The sequence below is a fragment of the Malaya genurostris genome, chromosome 1, assembly GCF_030247185.1.
Source record: "Malaya genurostris strain Urasoe2022 chromosome 1, Malgen_1.1, whole genome shotgun sequence".
In the NCBI taxonomy this organism is placed as follows: Eukaryota; Metazoa; Arthropoda; class Insecta; order Diptera; family Culicidae; genus Malaya; species Malaya genurostris.
Genome location: NC_080570.1, coordinates 18,351,380 through 18,378,127, shown reverse-complemented (window position 1 = coordinate 18,378,127; position 26,748 = coordinate 18,351,380). Strand labels below are relative to the sequence as shown.

At 39.6% G+C, this 26,748-nt stretch overlaps 1 protein-coding gene across 1 annotated transcript; it reads right to left on the bottom strand.

Moving 5' to 3' along the window:
- Positions 1 to 1,043: 1,043 nt before the first annotated feature.
- LOC131431027 (protein trunk) lies at positions 1,044 to 2,076 on the bottom strand. The gene has a single exon (XM_058596479.1). The coding sequence runs from the start codon at positions 1,982 to 1,984 to the stop codon at positions 1,226 to 1,228; it is 759 nt and encodes a 252-aa protein (XP_058452462.1). The 5' UTR covers positions 1,985 to 2,076; the 3' UTR covers positions 1,044 to 1,225.
- Positions 2,077 to 26,748: the final 24,672 nt, after the last annotated feature.

Below are 26,748 nucleotides of genomic sequence, written 5' to 3'. Positions count from 1 at the left end.
AAAAAAAATGAGTGGGTAATGTCAGTGACATAACTGAATGACGTGAATACGAATAAAACTAACACATTTATTCACACTTCTGAGAATCCAAAATCGTTCCAGAACTGTCCAGAATCCAGACACTGAAGTAGGAGGAATTCACGACACACTTATTCTAAAACACAAAAATAATAAGACAAGGCAAAAGAGAGTAAAAAATTGTGCGCCTGCAGAAGTACATACGGTACGAATTACAATAATTGTAATGGAAGAAAACCATCGTCCGAGCACGAGAAAGACAAGTAAAAGTTGTTTTTTCTTTTTCGTACTCGATGATGCCAAACATTTCAGAAAACTACAATTTTGATCATATTTTCGATAGCATGGAGCAAAAATTATGTTATTTCGTTTAGTGCAACTCGGAGTATTTACAATTAAAATCTACCCATTCTTCCAAAGGGTAAATTTTGCAAAGGCGCCCCATAGTAAAGTAAGTCGTATTCACGACAAAATAGTTAGAAAATTGTGCAAAATTGTTGAAGTGACGCGAACACTCGAAGCGGATGCATCTAATTTCATCTTACTCTTAAATCGAAGCCAATCTGTGAACAGATTTGTATATTTGAACAACGGATAAAAAAGATTCAATGCAAAACCCGGACTTGGATTTTGTAATGTAAAAGTCGTTTAAAAACATATTTAACACTTTGAATGCAAAAATCGGTTAAGAACAAAGCTGGTTTTTTTTTCGAAGCAAAACATTTTATCCGGTTTTGGAATTGAATGTTTTTCGACGAAAACGGGTTTGTTACTGCAATGATTTAAATAACTTCCAGTGTGTCGTATTTTTAAATATTAAATACATATTGAAAAGTGGAATATGCAAAGAATACCTCTTGGAAGACTGTTATGGATTTCAGTCCTTTGTTTTCTATAGACTTTCCCGATAAGAAAATTTTAGGAAACAATGCCAACTTCGATCAACTAGATCAAAATAAAATATATACAAACAATTTCTTTTTCATAAATTCAAAAGTGTTTTCTTTTATTTACATAGCATACAAACAATCTAACATAGGACTAGAACGATAAACAGACGCCACTATTTACAACCTGCACGGCGAGAAGAAAACTATTTACAATTAAAACATCAGTAGCCTGCTCCGACGGTTTGGTTTTTTTTTCTCTTTGGATTGCTGAAGTACCCCCAGCCTACTACTATTCCTAGTACTATTCACTAGTGTTTCTACTGGGCAGCACAGTCACAGCAAAAATTAACCGCCCGTTCTTCCCAGACCCACAGTTCACGGAGTTCACCGGGCAGACCCTCGACTCCGATGTTACGGAGCTGGCCACTCGGTACACATTCGCCCGTTCGGCGGCGCAGAATTTTCACGGTGAACGATCGCGGAACACACTGATAGTGACCGTACCAACAGCGCGTCTTGGCACACTCCACCGTACGGAGATAGCGCGGGAAGTACTCCGCCCCTAGGTCAAGCCAACGGATTTTGCCTTCGCACTCCCACGGACGGGCGTTGAGCTGATTTTTCTGCACCCCTCGGCCACGATGTGATCGTGCCGATCGACTTTCGTGGCTCATGTCGTTCAGCAGCGAGTTGAACAGCTGCCGTTTGGATCGAGGTGGTTTCATCACCGGATTCGCCGTATCTCGGGCATGGTTAACGTCCCAAGCCGGAACGTGGCCAACCTCCTCGACGTGATCTTCTTCGACGTAGAACGACGGATACAGGCCCCGTGAAATGCCGCGTTTTCCACTTGCTCCGTCGCTGCCATCCACGGCTTCATCGTCCAGAACCGGGGGCTTGTCGATACTCATGTAGCGAGAATTGAACGCAGGTCCCAGAATGTCGGACAGTATCGGTTCCGGCAGTTGGGCGCAATCCTTGAGCGTTTTGTTTGTCAGATAGTCCAGCGAGCGTTCCTCGGAAGTGTCGACACCGACCGTGATCAAAATTACCACCACCACCAGTAGGCCTTGCATTTTTGTTTGGGCGATCTTCGGACACTTTCACTAATTCTAATTTACCACAACCGGACTGTTCCAGGTTTGTCAGTCAACTAACCGGTCGTGTTTAGTGCGGTGCAGGAGGAATTCTTACCGCCACTTGTTGTTGTTGTTTGCAACTTCATTAGCCGTTAGATAATGATGCCCTTACCAGAGTGCGACAGGTTTATATGATGCCATCTCTGTCTACCTTGGCCGTGATCGGTCGGTCACAGTGCGCACAATTACCTGTGTTTCTTGAATTCTTTTATTTTTCTTGTTTCCATCTCCCTCTGCCGTTTGTTTGCTACCCCACCGGACGAAAGTCGAAAAACAAACAAGGGGCGGTATCGATTAGTTTGGGGTTTACCTGCGAAGGCTGCCAGTAGTAGGCCGGGGCGATCGTATTGGATCGTTCCCTGGCTGTTGTCAAATTGTTTTGTCCGATAATGGGATCGAGGTAGCAGATTTATCACTTGCAGTGGACAATAGCGTTTTGTGGCCGTTTGTTTGTTTGTTTGTTTTGTCGTGATCCTTATTGCACGTGAAGTTAGTGGCCGTGTCATAACGGATAATGAGTTGTTTGTTTTTTTTTTGTGTTTTTCTGCTGCTCTATTTTGTTTCCCAAGAATATACCTATACAAAGCGACTGGAGCTAAAAATTCTACCTATAAAACTAAACACAAACATATTCCATCGATATGATTTTAAACCCCCGAAGCATTTCCATTTCAGCTTCTTTCTATTTGCACTACAAAAACGCTTCAATTAGACCAACAAAGGTGAAAATATGTCATTGAAATCTCAAGATCGGACACAGCTCCTTCACCCTCATCCCAAACATTGGATCCATCCGTGTCCAATCGAAGCGCATATTAACTTCTGTCACGAATTGGTTTTCGACGACTGAATTGTAACGACAAAACACGACACGCTCTGGCACATTGTCACTCGAATCGCTTCACTACCGGGGTGAATGAAGTCCTTGCCTTGGATCCCCGGGAACAACCGAGATGAAAAAGAATTCTACATCACAGGATTGTGTTTCTTCCGACAGTGTAATCCTCTTACCGCGTAGCATTGTGGTGATGACGGTGGGTGACAGCAGCAGCCGCAGCAGCAAACGGCATCATTGTAGGCGAGCGATTCGGTGGTGAGATTTACCACCGGGAATAGTACATTTGTCATATGTCAACATTCGGCAGAAGGCTTCTTCCGCCGTTCGCTGACCGGTTCCATATTGAAAGCAATTACAGTGCCGAGTGCGACAGTTGGATAATTTGGATTGTTGCACGATGATTTTCTTTTTATTGTCCTTCAAGGAAGTGTTGCCGAAAAGCTGAAGTAAAGCAGTACATAGGAAGAATCAAATTCGATATAGAAAATTGCTACCCGGTATGTGACCAATTATAACAGCATTTAACCGAAACAATTAGAAAACAGGTAATAAACCAACACAACACAAAAAGCATCAAATTTGTCCGTTGATATCTACCTACAAACTATTTTCAGGTAAATCAACAAGCCAAGTGTCAGATATCAAATATCATGTGTACGCAAAGAAAAATATTGCAGATGTAACTAAACGAGAATTTCACGCAACGATTTATTTCATTGAAATACTGTCCACAGGACAATTTGATTTAAAATAGCAAATATTTGTTGCTTACAAACAACAAATCTAGATGTTTGACTAAATATTTTGATAAAACTAACAAACATTTTACCTGTGCGTCAATTTCTTGACAAACAATTTCATAGTAAATCCAACTTGCAAAATCAGTTTAAAATTAACTTACTTTAGATATAGATACTATTTTAAAATAAATGATTAGGGGAATGTCGTCTAGGTTGAACTACTTTTTGAATTTGCCCTGTATCTTTTGTACATATAGGAATATTCTCAATATTGATGTGTAGTTTAACAGTTTGGACCACCATAAGAAACTTCCAATCAGGGTGAATTGCTGCGCATTTTACAAAAAAAAAGTTATTAACAAAACGAAAAAATAAAAAAGTAGACTGGGCCACTATTGATTCTGAACGAAATAAATTAAAATGTTCAACCATGGAACTGCTTATTGTTATTTTAATGGTTTCAATTAGTTTTAATAGACTATCAATAAGAATTTTAAGGTCACTGTAGAAAAAAAGAAACTGCGTGTCGTCGATTTGCTACAATTTTCAAAATGGAATTGAATTTATAACAACGAGTTTGAATTAAATTATGCGATAAAAACGATTTCAATCGTGCGACGACATTACAAATGTTGGAAGAGTGTTTCGGCAACGATGCTCTAAAGAAAATAATCTTTTATCAATGGCACGAGAGTTTCAGAAGTGGCCGAGAGTCAGTGAATGATGGTGAGAGAAGCGGTAGCCAATCGACTTCGAACACCGAAGATAACATCAATAAAATCAAAGAATGGATGACCGTAAATAGCAAATTGGCTATTAGGAGTATTTTCTGGGCTTTGGTTTTAGGAGTGTATCGAAAATAAGCTATCCACATGCATTTGTGTTGTACGCATGTATTTGTGATGGTTTTCTATGCTCGAATCACAGCATGCTGTGCGTTTGGCTGTCAGCTTTCGTTTGTTTATCTGTTTGTGCGGTTAAAATTCTGCACTTTCAAAATGTCGCGTATTGAAAAGGAAGTGAAAATTTAGGTTCTGAACACATGACTAAGTGATAAGGGTATTATTATGCGAAAATTAGCGAAACGTCATGCCGGTGTTAAACCCATCATTAATAAGTTTGGGGAACACTATTATTTGGATGAGCTACCAAGAAGAGGCAGAAAACCTGGTTCTTTCAACCCGAAACTGGACCAGAAAGTGGTATCTCTAATCATGAAGAACAAATCAATGTCAATACCTGATTTGGCCAAAAAAGCAGGAACGAGTGTCGGAGTGATCCAGCGTATCAAGAGGCGGAATCATCTGAAGACCTACCAGAAGCAGAAAATCTCGAAACAGTGTGTAAAACAGAAGAAGCGAGCAGCAACAAGGGCTCGAAAATTGTATTCGCGTCTTTTGCAGTGCCCGAATGCATGCGTTTAGATGGACGATGAGACTTATGTAAAGGAGGACTCGAAAACCCTTCCAGGTCCACAATACTTTACTGTCGTCGTTGGGGAGGATGTGGGCGATGCGGACAGGTCGATTCAAGTGGAGAAATTCGGTCGAAAGGTAGTGGTATGGCAAGCAATATGTTCCTGTGGTTTGAAGTCAACCATTTTTTACACTACCGGAACTATAAATGCAGAAATCTATCGATTTGAGTGTCTCCAGAAGAGATTGTTGTCTTTATATAAGAAGCATACACCTCAACTCTAGTGTTTTGTTCGGTTAAGCGTCGGCTCACTATGCCAAAACCACTCTCAATTGGCTTGCGGAAAAGGGTATAAATTTCGTTGAAAAAAATATCAATCCACCAAATGGCCCTCAGCTTCGACCCATCGAACGTTACTGGATAATCGTGAAGAGGGTCTTCAAGAAGACTGGTACGGCAGTTGGGAACATGCAGGGGTTCGAAAAAAAAATTGAGCTCAAGCGTCCAAAAAAATGCGATGCAACACTTGTCCGGAACTTGACGAGGAGCGTTCGATCAAAAGTTCGAAGATTCGTGAAGAAATAACTTAAATTTCATCCGGTTTTCATTATGCTCAAGTCTACCCTCGTACAATAAAGGATCGATTTTTAGTTTGAATAAAATATCGTTTTTTATCATAATATGAAAGAAAAATTTGTGGATAGCTTATTTTCGATACACTCTTTATAAGAAATAAAACTGATACGGTCTATTTGAACAATAAACTTTGTTCCATCATTACATATAAACATCCTAACCTAAAGGTAAAGAAAAGTTGAACCAACATAGATATTGCCAATGCAATCAACTCTACTTTTGTTGATACTCAATAAATAGGTGATTAATTTCAATGAGCTGGAACAATTATTTTTTTTCCGTTTGGCAAGACCAAAATTGTTATTCACATTAAACAGTTGATGCTGAAGATAGAAAATGGTTGGAAACAATCATATTCTAGCTTGAAATTAACATGAATCAGATTTTAAAATCACCTTACTGATTTGTTATTTTAAACAAGCTCCATTTCTCTGCGTGTGGAAGTGCAATTTCAGTTTTCTTAGTGTACACTCTTATCAGCCGCTACCTAATTTTGAGGCAAAACCTACCCAAAATCAATTAAAGTGCATCACTCCCATTTTAGGTAGCCAGTGATGACCTCAAACTTTAGGTAAATGTAAGCTTACCCAAAGTGTTATGCCATAACAAAGCACGCTACCCATTTTTACCGATCAACTCAAAGTTTGAGTAGATAACGACCTATTTTTGGGTAGCTTATATGAGAGCTAGACAATGAGTGATTTCTTCTCAAAAAAATAGGTAAAAATGATTTTCAGTGTATGTGACTAGAAGTTCTCCATATTGTTATTCAAAACCAGATTAATGGTAAGTTTTTTAATGGTTTCTACCCGTGGAAATCGGATTCATTACTTCAAACAGCTGAACTGAAAGATATACTGTAAGTGTAAAACTCAGAATAAGACTTTTCAACGGAAAAGTTGTTTCAAGTACTTCGAAATATACTGTAAAAATATTCCACAGAAACGAAAAAACATACTAAAAAAAAAAATTAAAAAAAGATAGTTTATCGATTTATGCAATTTTCGATTTTGTATGCAAAGTTCTTCACGGGAATATATTTCATACAGATTTCACAATCTCAGCTTGAATTTTCAGTCCACGTTTTTATTGCTATGTTTTTAGGAGATTAGTATTACAATTTTACTCCGGTCAGAACTAGCCGACACAGAGGTTGTGCGGTATCCGGCGGCTAAATTTAAAGAGGATTAGTATATTCGAACAAGTTGTGTAGTTTTTAATAATGAATTACCTTGTATAACACGAGAAACTCATATAAATTCAAAATACATAAGTTTTCTTACAAAAACTAGTTCTAGTAGACCCTTTTTCTGAAAGTACTTTATATCATAAATTCTGCTTGAGTTACGGGAATCAGTGCCTTTTGCAGTTTTGTTTGAAATGACTTTCTGCACACTTTTGTCGAAGTTACTTAGGCCAGAACTAAAATAGGATTTTTTCTCTCACTTTTAGGGAGAAGATACTGTGCTTTTGAGCGATTAGCTCCTGTGAAATACCATGAAAACAATACAAGTTAGAAAGAATACAAACATATGTTTACATTCAGCACATAATGATTTCTTGCTTCAATTGACTTTAATGCTTCGTGCGATGAGACAATAACAAACTAAATAAATTAGAATAAGTTTACCTTTCTTATTGTAGGAATCACTGAAAGTTTAACTTTCTTATTGTAGGAATCACTGAATAAGCAGCAAAGTTGCTCAATATGGTTCATACTGACGTAACCGACAAATCCCAGTGATTTCCAACATCACTCTGTTCGTAGTGGACAATCCGGTTCATTCAGAATTGACATCTGACTTGAACAAGTTTTTAATATCGTATTTTGACTGGTAAATTACCAATTATTTTTTTCTTAAATTGAATATCTAGAGAGCCGGCTGCCAAGAAATTAACATTTGATAATTTATTTATTTTCCGCTCGTACCATTCCGTACGAATAACTTTGGCATTTCGGAAAAGACCAGATTTAGAGTTTTTCTTTTGTCTCTAAGCAAAACCTTCTCATCCGAAAAGTTTCGACGCAAATTTTGAGCTTGTCTTGAATTGATCTCCTATTACATACTCATCAAACACGGTAATCGTCCAGGCAAATTAGATTTTCAAACCTAATATATAACACAACCAAAGGGATACGCCTCGATTAAAGATTCAGTCTTTCGCGGGTTTCGGAATCCGCTCAGACAGTATAATGCGCATTTCACTCGCATGTTGTTTTCCTTGTCGGACAGAAGATTTTTATTTATTTCCGTCCGGTGCCCACATCCCGAGTCCCCGGTATTTCTCAGTTCACATGCTACTATAAAACTAATCGGTGATAGCTTTCAACATCTTCTATATTCCGAGTTTTCCGAGCATTTTTTGTTTCGACAGTTGCGAAATTTATTTTGGAGCTAAGGCAAAATTGCATCAACAGTGTTTCTTGCCATCCTAACAAAAAAGAACAAAAAAAAAGGTTTTTTTTTAGATTCGTTATTTGAAACGTGGCTTTTCATGTATGCAGGGCATTTTTCGAAAACAGTAGATCGAAACCGAAGCTCATTAGAATGCAACGATAACGGCACTCTTACGACAAGCCCAGTCCGACGCAGTCGACCAACAATTGCGACGTGTATTGTTACAACACAACACAAAACATCTCTACGTTCAGAAGGGAAACTTACCTACGAAAAACATTACGGCATGTACTGTACTGTACCGTAATCAAAATCTCATCGAATTTCATCCGAGCAAGCTATTACCAAAAATATGCGATTACCTCGTTACCTTCGCTTTGTCCTGCTTTTTTCTTTTGTACTCCGCCTGCCTCCCCCATTCCAGTCCGCAGACGGAGCTGCTTTGACTAAGCTCACATTCAGATTTTCATGCGAAAAGAATTTCGCAAACAGCAAACCGGTAGCTTTTCCTAGCCCATCGAAGAAGGGGACCGAGAATCGATAATGCATTTTCTTCCCGTCCCCAGGCCAGGGTATAATCCGAAATGTGGCAAATTGTGACGAAACGGATTTATTATCTATGCGAAATTCCTATCGCTTCTATGCTCTGAACCAACCGAACGAAAGGAATCTGCGCCGTTTTCGTGTCTACACTTCTTCGGAAAGGAAATGGGAGGGGAATGGATGGAAATTGAATTTTCACACAAAATATGCATCTACTGTGTGACGGTGAATAGAGAGAGAGTATTTTATAAAAGCGGCACAAAAGCGCATCACCCCATCCAACTCGTCGCAAATAGTAGTAGGCTATGGCTGTGCGCCGCGGCCTCAAACATCGCTGTAATGTGATGGATGTGTGAACGATTGCTCCAGAGTGGGATTTTTGACAGTTATGGACTGTGATTTGAAACAATTTTTACAGTACAATACAGTGTTGTAGAATGAACTAGCATTCAATGATTTCAAATTTTGGACTATGAAAATTTGTAAGTGCACGGTAGAAATTTCGATTCTAGAAATGAGCAAAACGAGCCATGATTTGAGGAAAACAGTATAAAGTTCTCGGATCATGATCTATTTGGACTGATTTCACTGAAATTCAAGCGTAACGCACTTGACGTTGATGGGCATAACTTCAGGCGTGTTTCTAATACGATAGATTTCGCAACATCAAAATAGGCGTTATGTTTTAATATATGAATATTTTGAATATGAATTAAATGGAATGGTGTGATGAATGATTTTTTAACGCGATTTTCACTAATGCCTCGAATAATATGCATTTGAATAGTAAAACAGTTAAAAGTACGGCGAATTTGTTTCAATCTGAATCATTAATAATTAAAATATGTTTCTGAAGAACGACGACGCCTAAAGTAACAAACTCTATGTGGAATTCAAATGGATGTAGATGCAAATACGTCTTATTTAAAATATTTAGGTGGTTGATCAATACAGCTTGTGTTGTTATATCTATGAAATAAATTAAACAAAATGATTGAACAAGGAAAATTTTCTAATTTTCGTAGAAAGTGCTCCAAATTTACAGTCGTACACAGAGTAAAAATTAGTTCCGTCCGTTTTCAAAAGATGGCTCTGGCTGTTATTAATATTGAACAGTACCAGCAGATGTCGATGGTTTCAAAAGGTTAGACATCTGTCATTAATATTCAGTTCATATTGCTTCGAGTTTTTGTTAACTAAGCAGCATTTGCAGGACGTGTTAACAGTTCGGCTGAAAAGTTCGTATCGTTTAATAGAAACACACATTTTTTTGCCAAAATTCGTTTTTATTATTCAACATAATTGCCATCAGAGGCGATACAGCGATTATAGCGATCTTCTAACTTTTCGATACCATTTTTGTAGTACGATTTGTCCTTTGCCTCAAAATAGGCCTCAGTTTCAGCGATTACCTCTTCATTGCTTCTAAATTTTTTACCAGCGAGCATTCTCTTGAGGTGTGAGAACAGGAAAAAGTCACTGGGGGCCAAATATGGAGAATACGGTGGATGAGGGAGCAATTCGAAGCCCAATTCGTTCAATTTCAGCATGGTTTTCATCGACTTGTGACACGGTGCATTGTCTTGATGAAACAAAACTTGTTTCTTCTTCAAATGAGTCCGTTTTTTTGAAATTTCGTCCTTCAAACGCTCTAATAACGCTATATAATAGTCACTGTTGATGGTTTTTCCCCTTTTCAAGGTAGTCGATGAAAATTATACCATGCGAATCCCAAAATACAGACGCCATAACCTTACCCGCCGGTTGTTGAGTCTTTCCACGCTTTGGGTTCGGTTCATCGCGTGCAGTCCACTCAGCTGACTGTCGATTGGACTCCGGAGTGAAGTGATGGAGCCATGTTTCGTCCATTGTTATATATCGACGAAAAAAATCGGTTTTATTTCGATATAACAGCTCCAAATACTGCTCAGAATCATCAATTCGTTGTTGTTTTTGATCGATTGTGAGCTCACGCGGCATCCATTTTGCACAAAGCTTTCTCATATCCAAATATTCGTGAAAATAAAGTCCAACACGTTCCTTTGATATCTTTATGGTGTCAGCTATCTCGATCAACTTCACTTTACGGTCATTTTGTGGATTTTTTTCACGTTTTCATCGGTAACAGCCTCTTTTGGACGTCGATTGCGTTCATCGTCTTCGGTGCTCATATGACCAGTACGAAATTTTGCAAACCACTTACGAATTGTTGCTTCGCCCGGTGCAGAGTCTGGATAACACTCATCAAGCCAATTTTTGGTATCGGCGGCACTTTTTTTCATCAAAAAGTAGTGTTTCATCAACACACGAAATTCCTTTTTTCCATTTTTTTCACAATAACAAAAGTAGCTTCACTCAAAATGCAAGATCTCACAAACTAATAATCAGACAGCTGTCAAATTTATACACGTATCTTTTGAAGGTTGTTACTAACTGAAAATGGTATGGATTTAATTCTAGCTGAAACTGATATGGATTCTTTTCAGCCAATCTGTTAGTATTCTGTTTTGATTGGAATAAAAGTACAGCTGAAGCGCATCAAATGCTTGTGGATGTTTATGGTAATAATACTCCAAATGATATGTCATGCTGGGAATGGTTTCAACGTTTCAAGAGTGGAGATTTCAGCGTTGAAGACAGGTCTCCTTGCGGACAACGAAAAAAAAATTCGAAACAAACAGTTGGAGGCATTATTACTACATGAAGATCCGAGTCAAACGCAATAGGAGCTTGCGGAGAGCTCAACAACCAGTTTCTGCACGATTAAAATCCATGGAAATGATTCAAAAGCAAGCCAGTTGGGTGCCTCACGAACTGAAACCAACAGACTTTGCAAGGTGTTTTGCCTTTCTCTGTAGAAAGGTATTAGAATTGCTAAAAAAAACCGACTTTCGAACGGAGCCTCGGAGATCCATAGTGTTATATACCATTCGACTCAGTTCGGCGAGATCGGAAAATGTATGTGTGCACTTTTGGAAGATATTTTTACCGCTCAATTTTCTCAGAGATGGCTGAACCGATTTTCAACAAACTTAGGCTCGTTTGAAAGCTACTGTTGGGTCATTTATCAAGTTCGAAGATCGAATGGCTGTGACTTCTGGTTCCGGAGATATAATGGTATAAGTGGCGTAACCAAACAAAACACGTTGATTTTTACCGGTCTTATATATATAAGGGTGCCAATATTTCGGGATTACCTCTAATGATAATGCTAAGACATTTGGCATCAATTTTTTTTTGATTTCTAAAATTTCATTTCACCTCACCCCCCCATGAGACTGTTATGAAAGAAGAGAAAGGCATTAACACACCACTAGGTGGATTAAGAAGGGTTTTTTTCACATCGAATTGTTACTGGGGATGAAAAACGGATTTTCTATGTTAACCCCTAGAAAAAATACTACGCTATGCTAGATCGATTGTTTCCATCGATTTCAACATCAACACCAAAGCCGAATATTCGTGGTTCGAAGGTCATGTTGTGCATCTGGTGGGACCAAACCGGTGCTGCAATTGATGCGTTTGAGCCGTGCATTACGAGAAGAATGGTCGGAATACAAGCAGAGACAGGATAAAGTTGTTCTCCAGCATGACGACGATCGTTCTCATGTCGCAAAAGCTGCGAAAAAAATATTCGGAAACGCTCAAGTGGGACATTTTGCTGCACCCGCTGCATTCTCCTGATATTGTTCTCTCTGATTACTGGTTATTCCGCAGGAAGCATACCGTTCTAGCAGGTCACCTTCAAAATTTTTTCGAGATGGAATTTGCAAATTGCCTAAGAGGTGAAAAAAGAAGTAACCAGCGATTAACGATACTTTGATTAACTTTTACAACATTTACCATATTGCGCTTTTCAACGTCGCATCCAAAAAAATCTTAAACTCAACCCTAAACACTTTTGGAACTACGTGAACGAACAGAGGAAAGAATCGGGATTACCGACCTCAATGAGACTCGACGGCATTGAAGCATCTACCACGCTTGGAATTTGCGATTTGTTTCGCAAACATTTTAGTAGTGTTTTCTCTGAAGAACATCTAACTGATCAAGGAATATCTCTTGCGGTGAATAATGTCCCTCTTCGTTCTCCAATTGGATGTCATCCTATTATCTCAACTGCTACTGTGAGCTCAGCATGTGCCAAGTTAAAACGGTCATCTAGTGCTGGACCCGATGGAATCCCATCTGTGGTAATAAAAAACTGCTCTGGCAGCCTATTAGTTCCACTATCCATTATATTCAACTGCTCCTTATGTTCAGGAACTTTTCCTGAAATATGGAAGACATCCTATGTGTTTCCTGTTTATAAAAAAGGAAACAAGTGTACAGTATCCAACTACCGCGGAATAGCAGCTTTGTGCGCCGTATCTAAGCTGCTTGAAATTATAGCTCTGGATTTTATAACACATAATTGCTCTAACTACATATCTGAGACTCAACATGGTTTCATGCCGAATCGTTCGACGTCTACAAATCTAGTATCCTATACTTCCTTTATCATACGTTCGTTACAATCACGACTACAGGTAGATTCTATCTACACCGATTTCTCCGCTGCGTTCGACAAGATTAACCATCAAATAACAATCTCAAAGTTAAAAAGACTAGGATTTAACGGGTCATTTCTGAATTGGCTCCACTCATATCTTACGGGTCGCGAAATGATAGTGAAAATAGGAGACTGTACAACCTTACCATTCGCCGTTACCTCTGGAGTTTCTCAAGGAAGTCACCTTGGACCGTTTATATTTTTACTTTATCTCAACGACCTAAATTTTTCGATCAAGTGCATGAAACTATCGTTCGCCGATGACTTCAAATTAGTTCATGTCATCAAATCCACAGCTGACGCAGAGTTCTTACAAGAGCAGTTGAATAATTTGACTAACTGGTGTAATATCAACAGAATGGTTTTGAACGCCTCCAAATGCTCCGTCATCTCATTTAGTCGCAAACAGTCTATAGTCAGTTTCGACTATAATATTTCACAAATTGTTCTGGAACGTACATCGTCTGTGAAGGACCTTGGTGTCCTCCTGGACTCTAAGCTAAATTTCAAGGAGCACATTGAGTTTACTATCTCCAAAGCGTCCAAGCTGCTAGGATTCATTTTCCGCGTTACTAAAGAATTCGATGATGTACATTGCTTGAAAGCATTATATTGTGCCTTAGTTCGCTCTACGCTCGAATACGCCTCGGTTGTCTGGTCACCGTACTACCAAAACGATATCCAACGCATTGAAACAATTCAACGGAAATTTGTTCGATTTGCTCTGCGTCGGCTTCCTTGGAGAAACCCTTGGAACCTCCCAAGTTACAATGCCAGATGCAAACTGATTGACCTCGATTTGTTATCTGTCCGTCGCGACGTTAGCAAGGCTACTTTTGTGGCTGATCTCCTCCAATCAAGAATAGACTGCTCCGAGCTCTTACAGCTTTTACAAATAGATATCCATCGCCGTAATCTTAGAAACTATTCTTTTCTTAGGACCTCCTATGCTAGAACTAATTATGGGTATAACGAGCCTTTTGCCAGCATGTGCCGAATATTCAACCACTGTTCCAATTCATTCGACTTTAATCTATCACGAAACGTTATCAAGAAATTGTTCCTAGAGTTACTATCTAATTAGTTTTAGTTAGTTTAGAAATGCTATATTTAAGTGAAATGTATCATTTGGATGATTGTAATCTGTTGATGCTAAAGATGAGGAGGAGGAGATGAGGCCTGTTGGAGAGCAAGTTTTACAGAAACTAACTCCACCGGGCTTTTCCCTGCTCCAAATAAACAAATAAACAAATTTTTAGTTTTCAAATAAATCCTTTTTTGATGTCAAAAAAAAAAACGAACCGAATTATTGTTTTAGCCAATATTGAACTGCGAAATAGAGATGATCAGGTAAGTAATTTCTTAAACCCGAATATGACCCGTACCCGACTGAAAATAATAAAAATTTACCAAAGATACAACTTATTAAATGAATTGGGGTAAAACGGTATAACGTGACTCGTGTAGTCATTAAATCTATTTGTACTTTTTAAGACTTTCTATGTATTATCAGTCGATTTTTATCAACCATAATCAGCCTCCTTTCGTGATGCGATGAAAAGTTCAACCAACGATACGATTCATGAAATAAATTGGGGTAAAACGGGTTAAAAGGGCTAGTACTGCCATTCCCATTGTATGTACTTGGATTGTTGAAGTTTTCTACTTAATATGAACCAATATTCAATTTCAATTGGGTATTATAACAATACCAAAAAATGTGGTAAAACTGTACAACGAGTTTTCTGCTGTCGTTAAATTCATATGTAAACTTCGGTTCTATGTTATATAGTTAAACTTGAATACACTTGATAGACCCTGCTAAATAGTCCTCAGTGCGTCTCTGCACCCACCGCACGTACCACCTGAGCGAGAAGATTTTTGCGTATAAGGAGATTATCTTATTATTGTTATTATCATACGCGCGGAAGGATCTCACAGGGGTTCGGGGTTTGGCGGTAGGAACCTAAAGCTACCTAATGCTTCTGAACAGCGTTTTGGGTTTTCGAGTGCCTATTACAGTCCGAATCTGACAGATCAGAAGCAAGCAGGACGTGGAGTCAGACAGGCCGACAGACGAAATCAAACATAATTTATTCACCTACATAGGCTTATGTTGGTTGGGTCCCTTCGCCCAGGGGTTTACAGATAAGACACGAAAGGGACGAAGCAGAGACACGGTGCCATCGGCCGGGAGATTACACTCCGATTACAACAATTTGGTTTTGAGATGGTCGAACTCCATTACGGGAGGGGTCACCGGGCAAAGAAAAACCAACCAACCCCCGCTTTCAATAATTTACTTGCGGTGGCGGCAAGATTCGATTCGCTGGTCGGAAGTCGATTTGGAAAGTCGCTCCCATGACTAATCGGATGTCGGAACCGCTTGCCGGTCGGATGTTTCCGAACAGATGTCGGTTAATTTGTAATGGACTGTGGATTTCGGGATGCAAGCTCGATTTACCATATCTCTAGGGCAGGCAGTAGGCGTTTGCAAATTAATTTTTCTACGAACGAGAAAAAACGCCGCTCGTTTGAATATCGTAAGCTGATAAAGCGGACTCGCAGTAGGCTTCTGGCAAAAAGTTGAATTTTCGCTCAATGTGAGAAAATGTGACGACAGTTTGAACGAAGCATTCATTGTCACTGTCATTCTAAAGTAAATGTCTTAGATAATTTCCGAATGGGCTATTCATTAGCTAGTCAACGAAGGAAGGTTTGGATACATGTTTATGTTTGAGAAAAGTGCAATCTCCGGTCACGATCCTGTGCTCTCACCTTATGTGTTTGAGTTAATGATTCTGACAAATTTGTTGTATGTCAAACTCCAATACTGGTTAGTAGTTGTCAAAACTAGCCGAAGCATGGTTTACCTTTCTTGGTCTTTTCTTTCGCACCAATTTCGTCAAATAGATTACGTGACCGTTGGATTGTGCTGTGTCATGCCTACAACAAAGCAGATAAGAAAAAAAAACGCCAAGAAATGTTGATAATGTTCAAGCAGTTCAAATTGTCAGATTATGATGGAGCCTGGCGTCTAGTAGTATATTAATGCAGAGGAAACCGTTTTTGTTGAGAGTAATCTAGAAGCGTCCGAGAAAAAAAAAACATATTCATTTCACATGTGGTAATATCTGATTTGGGGTTATAAAGATCGTTTTAGGAGCATCATGTGTTTGAGATCATTGCGATTCTCTCGGTTAACGTATCTGAACCCTCACGTCATAGAAGTGTAAAATGTTTCATCCCGCACACCAATCTTGATTGTTTAGAGTTTAAATACTTCAAATCTAAATTTTTTGTTCGTCAAAGCTTAGAGCTTCAAAGTGTACTGGAAGATTAGTTACAGAATGATATTCCTGGTACCGACACATCTAATAAAATTTGACGAGTCATCGTCTTTATCTCAAGTAAGTTAACATAAACATCTCTTTCTGTTTTGTATATTTTAAAACATTCATTTGATTCGGGAAAGCTATCCTCAGCATGCCGCTATGCCGCTCTCAGATTTTATTGTCCATGTGGCACCGGCTGACTTTAGTGGTAGCTTGCCAAATCTTTCCAGGTTTTGATTTGATCAAGCGTTAATTGAAAGTAGATTTGAATTACCCGATTCTTTTGTGCTTTTTTCATTCTATAAAATGTCCATCGCTCTGCAGGATCTAGAATACCTTAGCTGGCAGTCCACAGTCGAACATTTCTTGCCAGATCGGAAGTTTCCAGATGAACTGATTGGCAAAATTAAGCTTGAATTTTTAGGAAACATTATAGGAACGGACAATTTAAAGCAAAGCAAAGTCCTGGCATTACATTACATTTCTGTTTCCACAGACTTCGCAGCCGATTCTTAGTGTACAGAATCATTGCATGGCTAGTACTATGGATCCTACTGACACTAAGAATCCTTCCAGGTCGGGGCTCGAACATACGACAACTGGTTTGTAAGACCAGCGTCCTATGCATTGAACCGCCAAACCGGGACAACGGACAATTTAAACGGTTGCGTATTATCCCTAGCTACGAATTCACTCAAAATCTAGAAGCACTGCTTATTTCGACGTTAACATTTTCAATGTGGTAAATGGAGAAATAATAAAAAATCGTCTTTTCTAAGCACCTAAAATCGATCCGAAAGAATTGTTCTATATAATCTTTCATTAAAATGCTGGTAACAGTATAAACGTAATGTAGTTTGCTGCTTTGGTAACAGAAATATTTTTTTGCTTTCGGCAGTCCCGCCTTATTGACTGTAAAAGTGTAATGACACAGGAATTTAAAGAAAGAAGTTTCAAATTTAAATCCAAATCCAAAAATCTTAAATACATTTTTTTTCAAAACTCTTAGTTGTTGCACAGTGCCATTTTTTTCATTTTATAACACCAAAAAACGTCAGGTAAACAAAAAATTTACAGTTGGAGAGATGATCAGTTGGAGAAATGATTAAATGAAAAAGTTTATAGAGAGCTACTTCCTGAATGCAGTCATTTTCAAAATATGTGAAAAAAAAATCGAGAAAGTGGATATTTCATGAGAATACGCCCTTTTTATAACCTATTCTGGGTTCTCGATAGCTATTTTTTTAATTCTAATGAAATTTTGAATAAATTAGTTAAACATCAAAACGATGCCGGCAGTTGTTTTCAAGATATTTTGAAAACAAAATCGAAGAAAAATGGTTTATAAAAATCATAGGTTTAACAAGGGAGTAACCGCCATATTGAAAAAAATACCTAAAGACTGTCCAAGAAAGTATGGACGAACTTTGATTTCGCTGTAAATAATTCACAAGTGTTAGATATTCAAATTTTATTCGATATGCTGATAATATTAGACTACAACAACAGAATATTATTCTCAACATTTGCTATTTAGCCATTGTAGAGTAGCTGGCACACCTTCTTGCGAACGTTCCTCATTAAATTCCGTACAGACTTCTTGGCGACAAGTTTTTACACTTTTTTACAATCTTTTTCGAACTGTTGAATGATTTCGGCTGACGAGACGTGTTTCCTAACATGTGCCTTCGTTAATACCCAAAATTCCTCAATTGGTCGAAGTTGTGGACAATTTGGTGAATTCAAATCTTTTGGGACAAAAGTGACATTTTTGGTAGTATACCATTCTACCGATGATTTCGAGTAGTGGCAAGAAGCAAGATCTGGCCAGAAGACAACAGGATCCTGGTGGCTTCGAATCATGGGTAGAAGTCGTTTTTGTAAACATTACTTGATGTATATTTCGCTTATTTCGCTGTTCATTGAAGCAGTGGTGATGAAGGGTTTCGAAATCTTACCGCAGCTACAAATTGCTTGCCAGACCATAGCTTTCTTACCAAATTTTTCGACTTCAATCGATGTCTCGGACTGGTTTAACACTTGCCCTTCTCGCACCGTATAGTATTGTGGTCCCGGCAAGGTTTTGTAATCGAGTTTCACGTAGGTTTCGTCGTCCATGATTATGCAGTTCAAATTTCCAGCAAGAATCGTATTGTACAGTTTTCGAACCCTCGGACTGATCGATGCTTCTTGTTTCGGACTACGTTTTGGTTGTTTCTGCTTCTTAGAGGTTCGAAGATTCATACGTTCTTTAGCACGAAGAACATTTGACTTCGAAGTGCCCACTTTTTTGGCCACATCCCGAACTGAAACCTGCTTCTTTTGCTCGAACGCCTTCAGTATACGTTTATCCAACTGGGGGTTAGCAGGATCTTTTTTTCGACCCGTTTTCGGTTTATCCTCAAAGGTGTTATCCTCACCGAACTTCCTGATTGCATTTCGCACGGCTTTTTCATTTACTCCTTCCATTTTTCGACGTTGTTCTGCTGAAAGTCCACGCATTTCGAAACAAACTAATGAAAACGAATAAACAACTGCACAAGTGGTTAGAGAAGAGTGTAAACACAAGGATGCAGCCATAAAAATTGACAGATTCTGAACCATTGCGAAATGGCAGCGGTTTTTGGTTGCGTCCATACTTTCTGGGACAGTCTTTATTTCAGGTAACCCGGCCACGTAAAAATTAGGTTATCGCGGTCTTTTTGTTTTCGTCTAGTATAAAGATTACCTATGGTATAAAGGATTACCTAATCCCAACCATAAAAGCGAATTTTTGAAATACGAAGCGTCAGTGTGAAAACTACCATCAAAACCATACTATTCTGTGAGTGTGATTTAATGATGGGAAAACGTCATTATTGTAGAACTATTCGTGCTAACGGAGAACCTTGTTCGTCTGAGCGTCGTTAAGTAAAAGACAGTACGATTGAGTACTTTGCTTCCAAGCAGTGCGCAATTACTGTGAATAATAAAAAAGCATACTAGAGACTTATGTCGTTTATAAAGGATGATTTTTTAAGAGCTTGAGAACTTTTTTAAACAATAAAACGCATAAAATTTGCAAAATCTCATCGGTTCTTTATTTTAAACGTTAGATTGGTACATGACATTTACTTTTTGAAGATAATTTCATTTAAATGTTGACCGCGGCTGCGTCTTAGGTGGTCCATTCGGAAAGTCCAATTTTGGGCAACTTTTTCGAGCATTTCGGCCGGAATAGCCCGAATTTCTTCGGAAATGTTGTCTTCCAAAGCTGGAATAGTTACTGGCTTATTTCTGTAGACTTTAGACTTGACGTAGCCCCACAAAAAATAGTCTAAAGGCGTCAAATCGCATGATCTTGGTGGCCAACTTACCGGTCCATTTCTTGAGATGAATTGTTCTCCGAAGTTTTCCCTCAAAATGGCCATAGAATCGCGAGCTGTGTGGCATGTAGCGCCATCTTGTTGAAACCACATGTCAACCAAGTTCAGTTCTTCCATTTTTGGCAACAAAAAGTTTGTTAGCATCGAACGATAGCGATCGCCATTCACTGTAACGTTGCGTCCAACAGCATCTTTGAAAAAATACGGTCCAATGATTCCACCAGCGTACAAACCACACCAAACAGTGCATTTTTCGGGATGCATGGGCAGTTCTTGAACGGCTTCTGGTTGCTCTTCACTCCAAATGCGGCAATTTTGCTTATTTACGTAGCCATTCAACCAGAAATGAGCCTCATGGCTGAACAAAATTTGTCGATAAAAAAGCGGATTTTCCGAATGGACCACCTAAGACGCAGCCGCGGTCAACATTTAAATGAAATTATCTTCAAAAAGTAAATGTCATGTACCAATCTAACGTTTAAAATAAAGAACCGATGAGATTTTGCAAATTTTATGCGTTTTATTGTTTAAAAAAGTTCTCAAGCTCTTAAAAAATCACCCTTTATTTGTATATATTCTATTGAAAGTGCACAGAAACTACCTCCCAGTGCCAACTAGATGCCAAACTATACTACAGGAAACAATTCAAAAGAACTACCGCTAGCTACATCGGGATATGATTTAGAAGAAATACCATCAGCGGCTTTACTCGTCTGAGCATCTTCCCGAACACAGTGATCTGATGGATGATTTGAGGAATCAAAATGATGAAGCGTTTATTGGGAGTTCAAAGTCATCATTGGAACAGTGATCAAGCAATAATTCTTCCATTTGTAATATAATGAAAGAAGATAAAAAGATTTTGAGCATAAAACAAAAATAAATTCAGGGTACACCAAAATATCATTGCTTCATTCCAATAACAGAAAAAAAGATAGCGGCGGAATTCTTTTCAACCGACACAGAAATGAGCTTTCATATTATAAACAAATCTGCGAAAACTGAAGCTTAAACTTTAACTAATTAAAGTTATATAATTACTAGGATATATCAATGAATATGAAAATATACAACTGTAATGAGTATTGGTGCCAATAAAAACTAATAAGATTGATTTGCAAAACAATTGACTTATTTTTTTTTTGCAAATTATTTCATCAATATACAGTGAGTGCTCATCTTCCGAGCTGAACAGACGTCTTTGTCAACGCGGAAGTTACAAACGAGGCGAGCTATACAGCGTAAACTGTTAAAATTTTTCTTATGCTCATCGTCTAGCCGTTTAGTGTCGCTGCGCGTCCAAACGAATCCACGATGGTGCGTCGGGAAAACACTTTTAGAATTGACTTCTCTAATGTTCCGAAGAAACCGGACATCACGCGCGTGCACGGCTTTTGTGCAACCATCCTGGGTCTGAAGAAAGGTGAAGTACTTCGGATACAGAACAGCAGAGCTCTCGGTGTTTCGTTCGTGAAGGTCACTGACCTAGCCATCGCACAACGAATTTGCGAGGAACACGATAACAAACATGAGATTGCAGTAGACGGTAAAAAATACCCGTTGCGAATAACTCTAGAGGAGGGAGCAGTTGAAGTGCGGCTCTTCGATTTGTCGGAGGACGTTTCTGATCTAAAAATTTGCGAATTCCTTGAGAGATACGGAGAGGTCATCGACATACGAGAGCAGAAAACCGGAGCCGACTGCGATTTTCCTGGCATCTCGACCGGTATTCGCATCGTGAAAATGTTAGTGAAACGAAACATTGATTCGTGGGTCACGATCGATGGCGAAGTGACACAAGTGTCGTATTTTGGACAACTTCAAACGTGCCGGCACTGCCGTGAACACATACACATCGGAGCTACTTGTGTGCAAAACAAAAAACTGCTTGTCCAGAAGTCGTACGCCGATGCCGCCAAGCAGACAAATTCTCCCCACGCTATCACGAACACGAGCCCCCCGGCCGCCAGTGTGAGACAGGCAGCCTCTAACTCGGCTAAGTCGGCAAGCATGCCGCCGCCGAAAAAAATTCTCCCACGTCAGCAAAAGCAGATTTTGCCTCCACCGGCTAAGACCGAACAAAACTTCCCTGCGCTATCGTCCGGCCCATCTGAAACTCATTACCCCGACGGTGAAGCGTCAGCCGAAATCATCGAACCCGATCATAACCTATCAGCCACCAACACAGTGGCTCGCAAAAACACGCTTAGCAAGTCTGACGGAAACGAGACAGACTCGTCGGTTGGTTCGTCTAACTCGAGAAGGCAACTTCGTCATCGCCCAACGGGGAAAAAACCTCGGGTGGACAACGAGAATGACAAGCGAGAAGAAGGCGATCTACCGTTGTAATGGCTGAATACTTCAGTTACAACCTCGGTACTATAAATATAAACAATATCACGAACGCCACGAAGCTAGAGTCACTTCGGACATTTGTCCGAATGCTGCAGCTTGATATCGTATTTCTCCAAGAAGTAGAGAATGAGCAGCTCTCGCTTCCTGGTTTCAACATCATTTGTAACGTGGACCATGCGAGAAGGGGAACGGCAATCGCGCTCAGACACCACATACAGTTCTCTCACGTAGAGAAGAGTCTGGATGGTCGTCTAATTACAGTAAGGGTGCAGGATACAACCCTCTGCAACATTTATGCGCCCTCAGGATCATCGGTTCGAGTGGAAAGAGAACGTTTCTTCAACGAAACATTGGCCTACTACTTGCGTCACAACACCCAGCATGTCATCCTCGCTGGTGACTTTAATTGTGTCATACGTCCTAGCGACGCCACAGGAGCCAATTCGAGTCCGGCACTCCAGACTACTGTTCAACAGTTACAGCTACATGACCTGTGGTTAAAACTCCATCCGTCAACACCTGCACCCACATACATTACACACAATTCGGCATCTAGACTCGATCGTATCTATGTAAGCAGGGGGTTATGCGAGCACTTGCGAAGCGCCGCTACGCACGTTTGCTCTTTTACCGACCATAAAGCGCTGACTGCGCGCATTTGCCTACCCCACCTAGGTCACGAACCAGGAAGAGGGTACTGGTCGCTACGACCGCATCTGCTAACCATCGATAACCTAGAGGAATTTCGGTGTCGGTGGCAGTATTGGACACGTCAACGACCAAACTTTCCTAGTTGGATGGAATGGTGGACAAAATGCGCGAAGAAAAATATTATCAAATTTTTTCGTTGGAAAACTAACGAAGCCTTACGCATTTTTAACGCCGACTACCAACGACTCTACACTCAACTACGCGCCGCGTATGATGGGTACTACCATAATCCTTCTATGTTAGCTACTATCAACCATCTCAAAGCACAAATGCTATCAATGCAAAGAGAACACGCACGAAATTTTAGTCGTATCAACCAGACTTTCGTAGGCGGAGAATGTTTATCTATCTTCCAGCTGGGAGAAAGACGGCGTAAGAAAACAATCATCACCGAGCTGCAGAGTGAGCAAGGCGATAACATGCATGACCCCCGAGAGATCGAACAGCACGTGCTTCAATACTTCCAGGACCTTTATACACTGGAAGCCGCGGGGCAGGTTGAGGGAGAGGAATTCGTATGCGAGAGAACGATACCTCCAGGAGACGAACACAATGCTGCTCTAACTACCGAGATCACAGTAGAGGAAATCAAAAATGCCATCCGCACATCCCCGAAACGAAAGGCCTCAGGGTTTGATGGTCTACCCATCGAATTTTACCAGAGAGCGTTCGATGTGATATACCGAGAGCTGTTCTTCGTAATAAACGAAGCATTAACTGGTGATCTACCACCGACATTTACCGAAGGGGTAATAGTTTTAGTGAAAAAGAGAGGTAGCGATGAGACAGTGAGAGGCTATCGCCCGATCAGCCTACTAAATGTGGACTATAAAATATTGAGTCGTGTGATGAAAACACGATTAGAGTTCGTTCTCCGAAATCATCGGGTTTTGAGTGACGCACAAAAATGCTCAAACGGTAGCAAAACCATCTTCCAGGCAACTCTTTCGCTAAAAGATCGGTTAGCGCAGCTGATCACGAGAAAGCAAATAGGAAAACTAATTTCGTTCGATCTCGATCATGCTTTCGATCGTGTCTCTCATTCGTTTCTGTGTCGCACTCTACTCTCTATGGGAATCAATCCGAGATTCGCTAGTTGGCTCTCTCGAGTGCAAACCACGTCTACGTCCCGACTTCTCGTGAATGGACGTCTATCACAACCATTCCAAATCGAACGATCTGTGCGACAAGGAGACCCGATGTCGATGCTTCTCTTCGTTATCTACCTCAACCCCCTCGTAGAACGACTGGAACGCGTCTGTGGAGAAGATATATGTGTAGGATATGCAGACGATATCACCGTGTTGGTCACAACAACAGAAACGATCGAACGATGTTTTCAACTGTTCAACTGCTTCGAAACGGTATCTGGAGCAAAATTGAATCGTCAAAAAACAGTTGGTATGGATGTCGGTATCATTAATGGAAACGCGATGTCGGTGCCGGGACTGCAAACTGCCGAGACGGTAAAGGTACTCGGTGTTATTTTCGCTAACTCGGTGCGGGAGATGGTGAAGCGAAACTGGGATCCTTTAGTTATCAAAGTGATACAAATGATGTGGATGCACAACACGCGCACTCTAAATCTTCAACAGAAAGTGATACTATTGAATACCTTCATCACGGCGAGGGTATGGTATCTATCGTCAATTATCCCACCACAAAACATGCACTCCGCACGAATAATATCAGCAATGGGGTCGTTCCTATTTCGTGGAACACCAGGACGTATTCCAATGCACCAGTTAGTCCGAGACAAAACGCAAGGTGGACTAAAGCTACAGCTGCCGTCCTTCAAGAGCAACGCGCTTCTTATAAATCGCCATCTGAAGGAAATGGATTTCCTTCCTTTCTATCGCTTCCTTCTAAACCAAAACATCCCGATTTCCGCCGACTTTCCTTGTCTCAAAATCTTGCATCAGAAAATTCCTGTGCTTCCCCGTCAAATCGTTCAAAACTCCACCAGCGGTGAAATTCATTGTTTTTACCTGGAACAAACGGAACTTCCAAGGGTAGAACGTAACCATCCAGAATTGAACTGGAGGAATATTTGGAAAAACATTTCTACGAGACAACTATCGTCGAACCAACGCAGCGATCTGTATCTCTTGGTTAATGAGAAAACAGCGCATCGCAAACTCTTGCATGTGATCGGAAGAGCGGATAACCCAAACTGTTTGCACTGTACAGGAAGCATCGAAACGCTTACACACAAATTCTGTGAGTGTCCGCGTGTGACTGCAGCTTGGTCATATCTGCAGCGAAGAATAACTACAATCCTGGGTGGCTGGCGAAGGTTAACTTTCACTGATCTGCTGCGGCCTACACTAAATAACACGCAAACCATAATGAAATACGAAATATTCAAATTAGTTACAAAATACGTCAACTTCATTCTAAACCAAATGAATGATATCGACCTAACAGAGCTAGAGTTCGTTTTGAATCTAGAAGAATGAAAATTATGAGTTTGATCAAAGATGAGTTGTAAATAGTTATCCTAAGCAAAATAAACGATATTTTACAAAAAAAAAAAAAAAAATATATTGTGTTTTGCAGTACATTGAATACAGTACGCTTTTGGAGAACCGCCTCTAATTTATGAAAACAGTGTATTTTTATAAATCAGTGATTTTTCTTCGATTTTTCCTTCTATCTCGAAAACAACTGCTCGCATCGTCTTGATATCGAAGACTAATTTATTCCAAACTTTCTTCAGGATTAAAAAAATAATCGATTTGACTATCGAGAACCCAAAATAACTTAGAAAAAGGGCGTATTCTCATGAAATATCTATTCTCTAGATTTTGTTTCTCATATATCTCGAAAATGACTGCATTTAGGTAGTAACTCTCTATGAGCTTTTTCATTGAGCGTAGCTTGCAAAATAATATTTGATGACTCGAGCATATTTATACCTATAAAACTTCATTTTTCGAAAATCAACAGAAAGTTATTCTTTGGGACACTTTTTTATAGATCACCTTTAACTGTCTTCAAGATTCATTACTTTTCTTGTAACTCGACATTTTTCGCTGTATGAAATAAAAAAAGGTTTGTGGGTAATGTCAGAGACATAACTGGATGACGTGAATACGAATAAAAATGGATTTGACGTTAAAGAATCTGAATTCTGGAACTCAATTTTGATGCTAGAATTGAATTCTGAAACTCAATTTTGATGCTAGATTCGGAAATTAAATTCTGAACCTGAACTGGGTAACTGAATTCTGAATTGTTGAATTCGGACATGTTAGACTGATCACTGAACCTGTGTTGTGGAACAACTGAATTCGAGACCAGGATTTTTTTCCGGCTCTGAATTTCGAATCTGAATCCTAGCGCTGAGCTCAAACACCAGGATTTTGATTGGCAGCTGACTTTTAGTTACAGAATTGCTATCCAGGATTCTGTTTTCATATTCGGATTAAAAGTTAAAAAAAAACTCTTGAAGCGTTTCGTAGCCCACTGCACTCAACAACTGAAAATATCCCGCATTTTTTGTGGATTTTTCACGAAACACTTTGTACGATTGTTCGTTCAATTCATGCGTCTGAAAATTTGGAACGGCTTATTTTGACACTGAATTTCATCTTAATGCTCGTTCATATCAAACATTGTAGAAAACTTAAATTTTTCGTTTCACCGAAAGCCATTTCGTCGAAAGGGTCATTTCGCCGAAAGGGTAATTTCGCCGAATCCTGAAATCGTCCTAAAATCGTAATTGGAATTGATTGTAAATAAAGACAAATGAAAGATGATAGCGTTAACGCCCGTTATGTTGACCTACAATTGTACTTCTTGAATAAAG